This window comes from Erithacus rubecula (genome assembly GCF_903797595.1).
Source record: "Erithacus rubecula genome assembly, chromosome: 2".
NCBI lineage: Eukaryota > Metazoa > Chordata > Aves > Passeriformes > Muscicapidae > Erithacus > Erithacus rubecula.
The window spans coordinates 18,160,417-18,176,121 of NC_136685.1; the positions used below are offsets into that span (position 1 = coordinate 18,160,417).

Consider the following 15,705-nt stretch of genomic DNA (forward strand, 5'->3'; position numbering starts at 1 on the left):
CACCTACACACATACTAGCATGTCCATGTGCTTTATATCTGTTTAGTTAATACCCAGCCTACATTTCCCCCTCCTCCTTCCCTGAATAAAGGTGCCATTATTAAAGTAAAGAATCATAAAATGGCTGGAATGTCTAGGTTGGAAAGAAACTCTGGAGACCACAATGAGCACCTTTATATTGAAAGCAGGGATTAGGTTATTGAGAGCCACATCAAGACAGATCTTGGGCATTTCCCATGAGGAATATCCCAGAACTTCTCTAGGCTGAAATCCATATTCCAACAAAAACCTATTCCAGCATTTAATTGTGCTCACAATAAATTTAATTTCATGTTTCAAGACAAAATTTTCCCTGGAGCAACTTGTGACCATTGTCTCTTGCCATGGCACCATGCATCCTTGTAGACCTCTGTCTTCTCTACAGTTTCACCATGGGAAGGTCAAAATTAGGTCCACTGTGCACCTTTTCTCTAACTGAGCAATCTGTGTCTCCTGGCTGCCTGATGCCTGCCAGGCCAGACATTTGGCTGGCTCCTGCCTTGCCTGCTCTCCCCTACAGCAATTTTTTGGGCTGCCCCTCAGGACAGTCAGTGCCCCTGCTCTGCTCCATGGGTTTACCATAGCCAGGGGCAGGGACTCTCTCTCCATGTGGCTGAACTTATGCTTTAGCAAAGCCTCTGGCTTCTTAACTGAGCTCCACAGACACTTCTCAAGTATTTCACACAGATACTTCCTTTACTGATGCAAATGGAGGTGTGTGGTGGCAGGTTTGATAGCAGCCCAGTGTAAGTGCTTCAAGTGATCTAGGGGTACGCTTCCTAACCGAGGGCAGCTGGAATCCATTGTACTGGATGCTGGGATCCCATCCTCGAGGCTGGCTGAATCCATCTTCATAGGCTGCTGGAAGCCATCTAGCCAAAGCTGTGTTGGATGCTCCCCATCTAGGATGCTCCCTATGAAAAGAAAAACAAAACAAAAAATCCCCCAAAAGCAGCAGCAGAACCTCTGAATGGATTCTGAATCTAATATCTATGTACTGATGTATATCTATATACATAGATATATGTAATATTTTATAATATTTATATTATAGTTTTATTGTGAATAAAAAAACTGGCCACAAAAATATAATAATAAAATAATATGAAGTAATTATCAGCCACAGAGCAATATGACATCACAATAAGATGTTCATGTAGCAATCTTTGAAAGATTGCTTTGAAAGGGCATAAAATACTTTTCTTCATGTATGTCAATATTAATTTTGCACAAAGGACAATGAAAATTTAAATTGCTAATTAATTATTAGTAATTTACTCATGTTTATAACCTAAATTGGTTAGCTTTTGACATTTTTTAAATACTTGAAGGTAGCTTCTGGTAGTGTCCTCATTCCCCATAAAGTCAGTGCCTTTGCTAGCAGCTTTAAAAAGATGCTTGTTTAGAGAAACAGAGAGGAAATCAAAACTTAAGAAAACATGAAGAAACCCTAGAGTACAGGTGAAGAAAGCTTAAATGAAAAATGGACCTAAGTCATAGAGCAGAAGTCATTTAGCAAAGGATCCAGGGCTGAGGAGATGGAGCTGAAGCTGTGGCAATGCTCCCTCTGGCTGGAGCTGTAGCAATTCCTTGGGCCCATTTTTGGGAGGGCCTGTGCACCAGCCCAGGCACTGAGCTGGGCTGCTAAGTTGCCAGCACAAACTGCAGTGTGTTTTTTTCCTCACAACGACTTGTTTTTCTCTGAATGTCACTTGCCTGAGCATATCTTGGCATCATTGCATACCAGTTTTTCATCCCACAGCCTGGAAGGGGGAAGGGAGTAAGAAAGTGTAGACAAAAGTGTAAAACTAAGAGGGTGCCAAGAATCAGGTCATACTTGATTTGAGGGTCAGCAAATGATTCTTGGTGATTTCTATTTATTAGTATAGTCAGTGAGTCTTGGGTTTGACCCAATTACATTCTCCTCCATCACAAATATTAGAAATTTTAGGATTTGTTTTTCAATAGGTCCTGTTCAATATATTTCATAATTGTTAAATATATATCAACACTAAAAAGAAGAAATAATTTTTTTGTAATGCACTTAGTTCACTAAAATTGTAAACTAAACCAAAAAGAAATAGAAATATTTCTAGAATGTTGGTAGAAATACATAGTGTTAAAACATACATGTTTATCAGGACTCTGCGCAATTATTATATTAATATTTCATTGATCTCCAGCACACTGAAGAGACACAATTTACCAAGCTATATGGTGCAGTAATACACTTAATTATCCACAATAATTCACACTTGAAGGCTGAAGTATGCTTTAATAAAGCATTCAAATTAGTTACAGTTGATTTGCCTTTATTGAAATTGCATAAAATACTGCACATAGTGTAGTGCTATTTCACTCAATTAGAAATAATTAAATGTTAATGTAGCTGCTTAACCAGTGATTTTTCTCCTGATTGCTTTTGTATTTCAGAGGATCACTGGAATGCTACTTTTGTAAAACTCCTCTCACATGCCTTTTTATTATTGCATTAAACATGTTAATGTCTTGGAATCTTGCTTGAGTTAAAAAGGCAGCTGAAATAATGAGATTTTGCTACCATGCAGCTTTATAAAGTACTCAAATTTGATTTGACTATATATTCTATTTATGGAAAGTGGGAATTTTCATTTATTTGTGAAACACTGGAATTGCACCATTTGGATTTTGTTTTGGCTGCTTGAGAAGCAACCTGGAGTCTTAAGCTGCCATCCACTATCCAGATTTTTATCTTTTGAATCCTGTTTTAATGTTCTGCCTAGTTTCAAGTAGATGGAATGAATGCCATATGTCAACTTAATAATTGGAGTTTGTGATGTTTTATGTTGTGCTGAACAATCATGTGTGTTACTTCTGGGACACTTCTGGAAAATAAGCCTGCTACTTATTGAACACTTTTCTTGCATTGAGGTGAAGTAGCTAACCTAAAGGAAACATCTCAGCTCCTTATGGAAGTCAATGGACTCAGTCAGGTTGCTTGTTCTTTCCACAGGTGAGCCATTCTCATACTCCTAATCCTGCTGGAACTGGACCTCCAGACTGAGCATTAGGTCCTCACCTGAGAGAATGGCTAATGACACAGCAATGAAACAGAAATGCTGCAGATAAAATTACTCCCAGATGTCCCAAATATTACGTGTACAAAAAAGTAAGCTAGTCATCTAACAACCTGTCCATCAAGCCAGAAAGACAGACAGCTCCTGGGTGCCATCCTGTCATTCCATTCTGTTTCTCATTACCAGGAACAGCCAAAGATGCAGCCTTGCTCTAAACATATAACTACCTCTGAAAGCTAAGATTAGGGGAGGCTAAGTGCACTGTGAGAGTCCATTTCTTTAGTTCCTGCAATTCCTTCACCCTTGAATTCCTCTTATTGTGCTAGACACTAAAAAAAATACACAGATCAATGCTAGCTAGTTGGAATTAAAAAATGGGAAAAAATAGCTCATTGGATTTTCCTTCTGTTCCTTATTCTTCTTTGTAAAATAATGGAATTTTATTTTGCTTGTTTAGGCAGAAAGGAAACTAAAATCTGTTAATATCTCTTACTAGTAGAAGTGGATAATAACTGCTGGGAATGTCTGATGTTATGTTGATATTCTCCATAGCAGGCCATCATTTATGCTGTTCTGCTGCACCTTTGTTCTAGGAAGTGCACACTAAAAAAAAGCAATCTCAGTGCTGTGGAAAAAATCCTTTGTAATTGATCTGATTTGTCCCAAATGTGCAAACTGATTTAGCAGAACATCTGTAAAGCATTCCCTTGGTAACTTTTAACTACATTTAAATAGATTTTTCTTGTGGGCACACAATTAATTCCACTATAAATTTTGCTTCTAAATTTCACTCATGAAATGTAGAATTTACTGATCTACAATACAGCTACATCTTCAAACAGAGTGAGCAAAAGTACAAAAGCAACAAATGTCTTAATATATTTTCTGCCTGAAAGTGGAAGCTGTACTGCAAGGAAAAGCACAGACTGGTGTTTCATTTAACGTCTGAAGTCTTTGAAGCTGGTTTACACCACAGAATATGTGATTTATATTAGAGTATAATAGGCTTTTTAAACTGATGTATTTCAGTAGAACTAGACATATTTCAAGGGGCTCACAAAGTTTTAGACCCAGTTAGAGTCTGAATCACTGGTTTCAAAGCCTCTGGTTTTGAAGGTTTGTTTGTTGCCTTACACCTTTTACAGACATTTGGAGCAAAGAGTCTAAAATAACACCTAATATGAGTGGTGGGTTTAAATTCTGATGCTGTACGAGCACAAAAATGCACAAAGCAGAACAGAGTGACTACAGACCAACTTAATGAATCATATTTACCCTACCCAGCCTTAGATACTAGACTGAAATGTCTGTACACATCTTAGTATTATCAGTCACTGAAGACAAAAAGGTCTTTTACCTCGCCTATGGCAGAGAGCTTCTCTCCATCTCTAGAGAGAAAGCCTACACAGCCATGCCTGTAAATTAAGAACTTCAGCCATGTGTCTATGTTCAGCTGCATGAATCTTGGTCAATATATTCAAGCCCTGATGGAGTTGTCAGTGCAAATATTGTACTAGCTGTTAGGTTAGATTCCAAGCAACTCTGAACATGCCTGGGGGAAATTATGGATATCCACATAGTTAGATTTATAACACTGATACCTATCAGATTGTGTCCTTTCAGCAAAGAGCCTACCAGGCATGTTCTTTGCAAATGACTTGTGATGTAGCAAAACAGATTCATCTCATGAAACCAGACTCACTGAATAATAAAACAGCAGAATTATACTGCTCTTTGTCCACCACAATACACATGAGAACAATACAGTACAATGATAACAGCCTTTCATTTTCATCCTTGTAGCACTTGTAAACTTAAAGCCCACTTTCAGTTTGTGGCCTTAGGTCTCTCTATCCAGAGGCTGCTGAGTACAAATATTGGTTACCCTTGTACTTAAAAGGGCTCTCATTCTCAGTTTTACACTCATTGCTTTGGAGCATTCTAAAAAGGCATTTATTATGTTGGGTTTTGCAGAAAACAATTGCCAAATAGATTAGGCAACAAGTAGAGATACTAGCTATAAAAGATAGCCATTAAACATATACAAAGAGATATGTAAAATTAAAAATAACATTCAGAATTTTTAGATTCATGTTTGCCAGCTGTTAGAGTTGTGGGAAAATACAAAAATATTTCTCCTCAGGAAGTAATACTGTTTTCCTGCTTTATATAATTTTATCCAATTCAATAAAAATAAATTCTGGCTTAGAATTAAGATTTCTTTTCATATAGAAGAAAGCATCTACTAAATCAGTTCTCCCTAAATGTAAAGTTCCTCATATAAGCCTATAAGCTTTCAGAGGGGAAGTCTGTTTACAAAAAGTAGTGTACCAAAGTTTAAATGATGAGGTCTTCCTCCAGGAATGTTCACAGGCACCTCATTTACAGACACATTGATGTCAAAGTTAACTGATTAACATCAGTCCCCCTTCACCACTTTTCTTTGGGAAAGGTAAACACAGCTCCTTGGGTTTAAATAATGAGAAAGAAGAACACAATTTTTATCATACTTACCTGTTATTGCAGGCACCAGTGATGAGTCGATATTTATTAGCTAAGCAATTATTTGGACATTTTGGTGGCAACATGTAAGGCAGACATCCAGAAATATTAGCAATCATAGTGAGCAGATCAGCTGATAAACGATCTGAAAGGAAGAACCCAGACAAGCAATTTGCTCTATTGGATTTGGCTGCTAGAGTAGAAAAGCCATTATTGTCAGCTGCATCCATAGAATTCTCCCTCTTCCTCAGAAAGAGCACTTAGTGAGAATTCTGCAAGAGGCTGTGTCAGGGACTTAGAGGAAGAACTGGTTTTATCAATTGATGCATAAAGAATAAGAAGAAAGGTCCAGCAATAGCTGAGAACCGAGGTTGAGCTGCTTGCTGCTTCCTTCTTTCCCTGTGTTGTAGTTCTTTGCTTGCCTGGTCCCTGCGTTTTTAACAAAGGCGTTAAAAATGCTTTTCAAGAACAAAAGCACATGCCAAGGAGAAAAAATGTGGGACTGGAAAGATGCAGAAATTTAAACACCCTGCAGCTAACAACAGAATTCAGTGCTGAGTGGAAGAGAATCAGAATTATTAGCTGAAATTTGGAAGCTAGATGAAATCAAGTCTCTTTATACCAGTAGACAGCATGTTATAAATATATTTCTGATAAAATCCGAGATGGGTCTCCCTGTGAGCATTTGATAATGAGGGACAAAGCCACACTATTGTGTAAGCTGCAGAAAGCTGGCACCTATTCTCACCTCTGCAGGTACTGAAATATGTATGGCCAGTTGGAGGTGGATGTATGCATGAAATAGGAGCAACCTGCTCCAGGGGAAGGTGACCCTCCCATGGCAGGGGGCCCAAGATAAGGTTCTTTCCAACCCAAACCTTTCCATGGTTCTATGAATATCCTTCCTGAACTCAGGGAAACCTTGACATTCAAAGAGACTACAACCATCACATGATGAAAGATGAGTGTAGAGGCAACATATAACTTTTGCCCTTGTCTCCCCACTGGCTAATGCATGCCACCCAGTCCCAATGTCTATTTGTTCTGCCCATTCAACTCTGAAGTAAACTGCTTTAGTCTATTGTTCAAACAAAAATATTAAGCCATAAAAACAGACAACAAAGGTTCAAGAATTAAATCAACTCAAAAAATGTACAGGGGAGCAGTTAGAACCTGCACAAGGCTGTAGTAAGAAGAGAGAGAGCAGATTGTTAGACTGGCTACATAATCTTGTCATTATGCACTAGTAACTCGTGCCAAATTTGTGGATAGAGTTGTACTTCTAAGTTAGTTTAGGTTCGAAATTATACTTAGAGCTCAGCTCCCCAGTTATCTCGGCTGCCTAGGTAGAGACTCATGTTTTCTTTAAAGTCAATTTAGTTCTTTAATTCATGTAAAACTATTCTGTTGTGGCACATAGACTGTACAGTGTCTATTCTCATTCTATTAAAGTTGTTTTGTTTCTGAAAATTAACAAGAGCTTTGTGAACATCTTCTGCAGTTTAGGAATTCAATACCTTTTGAAATCGAACAGCACAAAAATAATTATATCTGTGTATGTGTGTGTGTACATAAATATATGCATATATATACTCATATAGATGGAGATATATTTTTAGTTCTACAAATGTCCCATTAGTTTAGTAAGCCAGATATTTCTGCAAGGAAATAAAATAATAACTGTGGAGCTTTATGAGTCCACAGCGCTCTAATGCTCCTAAATCTTGGAAAAATGTGTTCTAATACTAATACAGAATACTTCATGTAAGTGACAGAATTAAATTATAGAGGGGGGAAAATCTACATTTCTGGTATTTTGAGCCTTCCAGACACCAGGCAAACATCTTAAAATTCATGTCTAATTAACAGCAAGTATTTTACTTAGCCGACATTGAACTTCCTGGATTATCTCTCTTTCTTTCACCATCTAATATTAAAAAAAAAGCTAAAGTGGAAATAAATGTGTAACAGCAATGCATTATAAAATTAGTTTTGGAAATTATTATTTTTTTTTAAAAGAGGGTTATGTATGTGTTGAGAGGAAGTGTGTTTGAAAATGCCAGTGCCATAGTGTGATAGAAGATCACACTAAACCCAAACTGCTGGGGAAGATAGATATTTCACTGTAAACAAGAAGCTTGCAACACTGAGGATATGCAGGCTGATTTATAGGCAATACAAATATACAATCATGAATTCGCAGGATGCCAATAGTGTTATACTGATCTCCCCAACTATAAGAACACCACCCACACTCCAACAAAGAAAAATATGAACCTATCTGAGGTGCTTTCAAGAACAAAAGAAAATGCAAAATTAAATAAAAGTGAACTTAATCAAACTTTAATCTAAAAGACCGCATTCAACAAATCAATAGAGTGATTTGCCAATGTCAATATACTGTATTTACCAGTTGGATGCAATGAACGTTTGTGCTTCTGGCAAACTTTTTGTTTCAGCACCTGAATTGACATTTCCATTCGTTCAGCTGCTTGAGAAATGTCTTGACTCTCTTGTTCAGGAAATTTTGAGAAAGCCAGCAGCAAGGTAGGGGTTGCTATTCCACTTCCTTGAATCTTTCTATAATTGAGATAAATACAGAAGATTTTTCAATGTAAACATTTTTAGAAGGTTTTCATAACAATCAAGTTGCCTGTGCTGTATATGTTGTAAGTTTAAGGTATTTGAGGTATTAAGTAATATTTTGATTGAAGAGTACACTGGAAAAGCAAAGAGGAAGGCTATTTTGTGACACTGTTCTGCAATGAAAACTCTAAAAGAGAAACTGCTCTTCTGTTGGACACACACAACAAGAGTTTATTTTGTGGGAAGCTTTTTGGATGAGAAAGAAACTATGGGGTGAGCAGAGCCTGCAGCACTAAGTGGATAGTCACAGAAGTGATAGTCACAAAAGAGGTCTCCCAATTCACTGCTGTGAGTAGGCTTTGCTTTCATGTAGCATGTAATACCCAAGACCATCCTCAATCATCAGTAGGACTTCTGAGCACCAATTCTCTTTACAGTCCATATATCCACATACACAGTATTTCAAAGGAAGCTTAATAGTCTGGTGTCTGGGGTAAGCGGACTCAGTTTTATTCCTAATAAAACTTCAATTCCTAATTGAAACAATTATAGTTAAGCATTTTTCTTCAGCATCTCTTAGAATTTATTTTGTTTAAGATATTGACCTAATAATTGCCACAATATCCCATGAGACAGATAAGTATCAGTATCTCCATCTATTACATGAGGCAGTTGAGCCACTGAAAGCTGGAGTCTTATGTTTTTAAATTTTAAAGTCTTAGGATTGTCACCAAAATACTGTCACTAAAAACCAAGAGTGACCTCAGTCTCTATATACAGTGGGACAATAGTTCTTGACAAGTTCTGTCTGTAAAAACGGTTAACACTCACAGAGCTCTGCAAATCATGACTCATTTTCAAAGCACAGGAATAAATCTTTAGGAAAGTCTAAGTAAACATGTGGGGATTGTACCCTGTTTATGGGTTCCAAATTTTGGGCAGAAGTTAATTTTGTGTTGCACAGAAATCTACCCAGAAAATGGTTGAAAGTGCCCATTCTCATAATTCAAGCACAAAGGAGCTTTACCCTAATTTGTTACCTATCCACAGTCCAACATAAATGTTTCATTTCCTTTCTTATAATAATTTTCCACTTTTTCTACATCTGTTGTAGATGGAAGGGGAAGTATGAAATTCATGTTAACATGCCAATTTAAGGCCACAGGGTTTGGCTCCTGATGCCATAGGAGCTGTTCCTATATCACTCTGCACTGGCAAAAACATAATTAATATTCAAAAATAGGTCCTTAAAAGTATGATTTTTGAGCCCCAAGTTAATGGAATTTCTTGTTCAGAAAAACATCCATATTCATTTTTGTGCTTCGTATTTCGTCTCATATTTTTAGGAGCAACTTATATGGTGATAATGCACAAGGTCATACTGGGTGAGATGATCTGTGACAATCATGGAATGGTTTGGGTTGGAATGAACCTTAGAGATCCTGTAGTTCCAACCCCCCTGCCATGGGTAGGGTCACCTTCCCTCAGACCAGATCCCTCAAAGGTAATGGGATCAGTGATTCTGTGATTGCATGGGTTCTCAAACAAACAGAAAGATTGACATCATTTTGTTTTGTTATGAAAGCATTTTTCCTAAGTGCATTCTTCACTTCTTTTTTTTTTTTACCTTTTAGTTTCATAATGTGCAGCATAATCCACCAGACTGGAACCCTTCTGGATAGCCTTAGAAATGCAGTTATCTTCAATTTGTTCTCAACCAGGAAAAAACAAAAATAAATAAAGATGAATATGTCCAAAAATAGCATATTTATTAGAATATTTTCAATTAGAAAATAGACAAGTTTCTAATATGAAGGTACAAATTTTTTCTCTTTAAAGCTATCTCCATATTTTATTCCTGAAATTAATGTTGTGGCTTCTGAGCTTTCTGAAATGTAAGGGAAGGTAAGAGTGGCAAATAAATTCTTCCATAATTTCTAAGACTTGGGGATTTAGATTTCCTTGCTTGAAGTATAAATCCAGTTATGGACATGTCACATAGGACCAAACATAATAGGTCCAGCTGAAAGATGTTTTCTCTGTATGCAGCTGTGTTCCTTAGACTTCATATGTATTTTTCATGAAACTATCCTTGGATTGACAGGACAAACCTGACCCTCCCTCACAGGTAACATGAGCTGGTCTGTGCCACATGAAGAATTCAAGTCCATATTCAAGCAAAATTAAGACCCAAGAGTGGGCCTGTGCTTGAAAGCCCTATTCTTATTTCTTCACCAATGTTTAATGGAAAGATTTATGTGAACATAATAATACTTCTGCTGTGTTATTTTGTATAATACTATTATGAGGCTTAGCTTATCCCTCTTTTGTGTACACGTTGCTTTATAATGAAAGAACCAGACGTGCTTAAAGTCCAACTGCTTTCTTTCTATCTGAATGTTGTGGGATGGCCCATTTTTTTCTTGAAAACAAATCATAAAAAATGATAATGAAATTTATGTACAATCATTTATGTACATTGTAATTTTAAGGGAGCATGTTTGATCTGTAGTCCATACTGTGCTATTTCTATCATGTATTTTATGAATAAGGCACTCAGGTCAAGGAATAGAAATGTGTGATAAGAAGTAATCTCTTCTAGGCTAAAATATAGTCTACTAAAGTTTTCAGTATCTAAGTATAGCAGTGGTTATTTCTCTTTTTCACCTATGCATAATAAAATATTCAGATGATTCATTTGGTGCTATCATTTGGATTTCTGCTACTTCTGAAAACCTTTTTGAATCTATGTTAAAAAACAGGTTTGATTTTTATAGACCATACAATTAGTAATTCCTTTAGAATTTAATATAGCACATTTTAAAATTGTTTTTAGGAGGCTTAGCTCTGAGAAATATTATATGCTTGAAATATCACTCATCGAGTGATATTGATTGAGACTGATGTAAAAAAGAATATCCACTTGCTATACTTAAATTCCATTGTCTCTCTTCCTTTTCTAATAAGTATGAATTTGGTACCAATACAGTGTCTTCAAAAATGTGATTCTTGAGTAATAAACATTATCTTGTACTGTCTCATCAGACCAAGAACACTTATTATAAAAAGAATCACATTTCATCTATTCTATGACAGAATGAGAGGCCATGGTTTTAAACTGTCAGAGGGCAGGTTTGGATTACATGTTAGGAAGAAATCCTTTACTGTCAGGGTGGTGAGGCACTGGAACTGGTTGCTCAGAGAAGTTGTGGATGCCTCATTCCTGGAAGTGTTGAAGGCCAGATTGGATGAGGCACTGAGTAACCTGGTCTAGTGAACAGCATCCCTACACATGGCAGAGGGTGTGGATGACCTTTAAGGTCCCTTCCAACCTAAACCATTCTATTACTCTTGGGTTTGTTTTGTATCAACTAACATATAACATGGTCATTTCGGACCACATCTTTCCTAACAATTTGTATGGAAGCTCAAAGTAAAGAATTCAGTAGGGAAAGAAAACCTGATCTCCAGTTTTGCAGTAATGGTACAGAAAAGATTTCTCATAAAAAGTAATAGCTTGGGAATTTGTTTTTAATTTAAATTGTTTTGCATGTAATTTTATTTTATTTGTTATTTTACACTAACTTCAGGTGAAAACTTTCCTAGGGAATCATGTCAGTATCCCTCATAAATCATGTATACAGCTAGATAGTATGAGATTGTGGTTTGAAATCCTGTTTCTTTACTGTCTCTGCCCTAATTTCACGTAAAATCAGATTTCTTTTAAAATTCAATATAGTATCTGCTACACTTCTAGTTTATTCAATTTAACTGATCTAAATTGAGCAGATGTATATGATGGTAAAAATGACAAGATTACATTTTTTGAACATAGGGAATACCTCAATCTGATATGCTCTAAAATTCTCAGAGTCCCAACAGACAACAGATCCACAGGAGAGAAGCACCCTGTAGGACAGCAGGAGGGTGCCAGGTGGGACATCCTATAACAACTCCCTCTCCTCTAGCCCAGGATGATTAGCAAATGGGGAAAGAAATCCAGCAACCTGTCATCTGACATATAAATGCCACTAAGAAAGTAATATCACTCCTAGTCAAAGAAGTGATTGAAATACATTACACATACAAAGTTTTACTTACTGAGTTTATGAAACTGCATTTTAAAAGAAAACCTCCATGGAATAATTCTCAGAGAAGCCAGATAGTGTATTTTGCACACAAAAAGAGAAGGACCTACACTGCTGTTGCTGAACTGTGCAGTGTCAGTGTATTTTCAGTTTAACAGTCAACATAAGAAACTAACATGTATTTTTACTGTTACTTACCAAAGATGGTGTCTTTCCCCATTTGAAGGAAAGAAAAGAAAACAGCTGTGAAGGCTATAGCTGCTGAAAATCCCAAAATAATGAAAACTTTCATCTACAAGAAAGAAGACATAACAGGTGAAAATATAGATACCTTCATATTCTAATTATAAGCCAGACTATAAATAATTTTCTGTATATGGCAAATTTTACTTTAAAATTAGATTTCCAGCCATGTTGTGACTATGTTTCTGAAGTTCAAAGCAATTTACTTTCTCTTTTTCCCTTCCTTACTTATTACTTTTCTTTTACATTTTGAGAAGCTTCTAGTAAAATGATGCAGATAATTTTATTTTATAACATAATAAGTTCTCACACTATCAGCAGCACTTTGCCTATATATTAGAAATTCATCAATATTTTACCCCCATTCATTTTGAACTTCTCTGTGCACTAGACTGATTTGATTGTAAATTAGTGCACATAAGACAATGAAATGGCCAAACTTATAACAATCAGACTCTAATCATGCTTCTATACACAGATAACTGTGGTATCAAAGCAGCACAGCAAATATGCTCACTCAGCTGGGTTGAGCTGCATTCTCTGTTTCAGCACTGGTACTCTGGCAATTCTCACAGCACTGCAAATATGGAAACTCTCCAAGAGGTATACTTTTTCACATACACTATATTAACTGAAAATTGAAATATTTGAAATCTTTTTAGTCCACATCCTATCAAAATAAAACAAAAATCAAATCTGAAAATTCAGAGAACCTATATTGCCCATAGACATTCAATGTGAAAACACCCAGCCCTTCCTTTTACATTTTATGAGTTAACATGATCAATTTCTTCTGGAAAATGGCAAGAAAAAGTTTTATTGTCTGACCTTTTGTCTTCTGAGGAGATTATCTTCCACAGTTCTGTACTTTATCGATGGCAGTAACTGTTGTGAATTATGAAAGCCAAGTACTTTCCAGGGGCCCAGTTTATGCTATCAGCTTTATGCACTGGTACTCACTCAAGCTTTAGCAGTGCAAATTATTTCAAAATCTTTTTGGCCACAGTTATGCTCCCACAAAGCAGAAACTGACGTTAATACTTGAATTGTTTATTTTTTCCTGCTGGGTACCAAAAGATAACTGTGTAGTCAGTCCTTATATTAGAATTACTTTCTGGTAATTATGTCTATGTCTATGTCTATGTCTATGTCTATGTCTATGTCTATGTCTATGTCTATGATGTATGTATACACACATGTAATTGACATGTCATGCAGTAAAATAAAATATTTTTCATTAGTTTTTTTTAAATTTATTTGACTAAAAAGCAACTTTGTGTCCAATTTTATGCATTCCATAGTTACTGGCTGGAATCCATTCACAATAACCATTAGGAATTCAGATGCCACCCCCCAGGCTGCCCACCAACTTCCTACCAACACTTTTTATTTAGTCCTTTTTTCCTGAGCCTAGCTATTTTCCTTTAGTTTCACTTTTCAGCCCTATTGCTTCTTTTAAAGTCAGCAGTTTGACCTAAACAATCTATTTGGGTTTTTTTCCCATTTTCCTATAGAGATCAAAATCCTATCTGGAATCAGTGTTGAGGATTCCCTCATTCAGCCTTTGCTGGTCACAGGAGATCACAAGGTGGAGCCAAAGATCAGTGTTTGGCATCTGCCACAGGGATAAGGTGAGCAGGGGGTGGGTATCAGGGAGCATCCTGAACCTGGGGCTGTGGTCCATGGTGGTGAAAGGAAGACTAGGAGCATGTGAACTGACATATGAGGACAAATTCCAGGGTGTTGTTCCAGCAGTTGGGAAATATCCATAACCTGTTCACTGCAAAGATGAGTGGGAATGTTTGAGAAGGAAGCACAGAGCAAATGGGAACAGACCTCCACTGGAAAAGTAGGTTTATGCTCCTTGTCTGGAGAATTTAAGATTGCAGACAAGTAGTCAAATTTGCCATGCCTCTTTATCTTGTTCCAAATTGTAAATCTTTTAAGATTATGATTCCTTATATAAGAGGGTATAAAGGAGATTGACTTCTTCTAAGGCACAGCAAAGCATAAGGAAAGCAGATCCATTCCAAACATCTAATAGAATAAAAAGCTCTCACTTTATCCTTTCATATACTTTACAAGTACTTCAGGTTTAATTTCTGAGAGATGAGAGACTTTCTTAAAGTGTAAAACCGGTTTGATTTTCTTTGCTGCTTCACAGTCAAAAATCAAAGCTTTCCCATTTACTTAAAAAAAGAGCATACCTACATCAAAGTTTGTTTGAATAAGAATCTTAATTTTTGCTCATTTGTTGCAGTTGAAATATTTGTCAACAGTGAGCCTTAAATGGCTGCATACAGTAAATTGGTCTGTGATGAAAAAAATTGAATGGCAACACTTATTTTGCATTTTTCTGAGTATGAATATTTAGCTGTCCACTGAGCCAGAAATACAATTTTAGCTAAAACCTGTGTGAAGTCTTAATTACACTGGACTCACACAGACAGGCACAGGTGAATCCCTATTCTTACTTATTTAGAATCCTGTTATTGAAATCTGATGAAAGAGAATTAGGAGGGCAAAAGTTAGTTACTCAGGAACAGCCTTAATTTTTTTAATCCAAGATTCACATATTGCTATTATAAGTGCAGAAAATTTAGATTAATATCCTGCTGAATGTGCCCCCTTTGTTCCAGATTTTCTGTTAGCTGTCTGTCTTAAGCCATTTTTCCTGCAAAAAGGGTGTCCTGACCCTCATGCCCAGAAGTGAAACTGTACAGATCAATGAAGGTCTAAACATGGAGTACAAGAACAGTATAAAACAGTCTTTATGCTAAACAAAACTCTTGAGACAAGCAGCAATGAACATTAACAGTTGACCATATTAAGTTTTAAATTAATTTGTTCAAATTGCTATATTCCCAAGATATAAATCTGAACATGAAGACCAATGCTTCTCTATGTTCTCAAAAGTTAAACGCCACTAAAATAAATCTTTGAGTTGATGACAGAAAGATAAATTCTGCTCAAGTAAATACCCCAAAGGGTCAAATTTCAGATTACTCACATATATGAATTTCTGCAAACCTTCTATGGTATTTAGAAAAATTAGCTCATACTTAAAATATGATGCAATTGAAACTGATGTTTGATACAGGAAAAAGACACGATTCTATAACCTAAACACAGCCTATATTTGCACTGTTCAGCCTGCAGCTCTGCCAGGCCCTCTGGGGCATCATCAGTTC

The 15,705-nt window shown here is 36.4% G+C and overlaps 1 protein-coding gene across 1 annotated transcript in view; it reads right to left on the bottom strand.

The window, feature by feature from the left end:
- The window catches only part of TPO (thyroid peroxidase), a 34,323-nt gene extending 20,881 nt beyond the window's left edge, over positions 1 to 13,442 (bottom strand). The window contains exons 1-6 of the mRNA XM_079298290.1: positions 13,343 to 13,442; positions 12,470 to 12,563; positions 9,811 to 9,895; positions 8,008 to 8,177; positions 5,610 to 5,742; positions 824 to 953 (exon numbers count right to left, since the gene is read on the bottom strand). Coding sequence (XP_079154416.1) covers positions 824 to 953; positions 5,610 to 5,742; positions 8,008 to 8,177; positions 9,811 to 9,895; positions 12,470 to 12,563 — 612 coding nt within the window. The 5' untranslated portion in view covers positions 13,343 to 13,442. The remainder of the gene's footprint in view (positions 1 to 823; positions 954 to 5,609; positions 5,743 to 8,007; positions 8,178 to 9,810; positions 9,896 to 12,469; positions 12,564 to 13,342) is intronic.
- Positions 13,443 to 15,705: the final 2,263 nt, after the last annotated feature.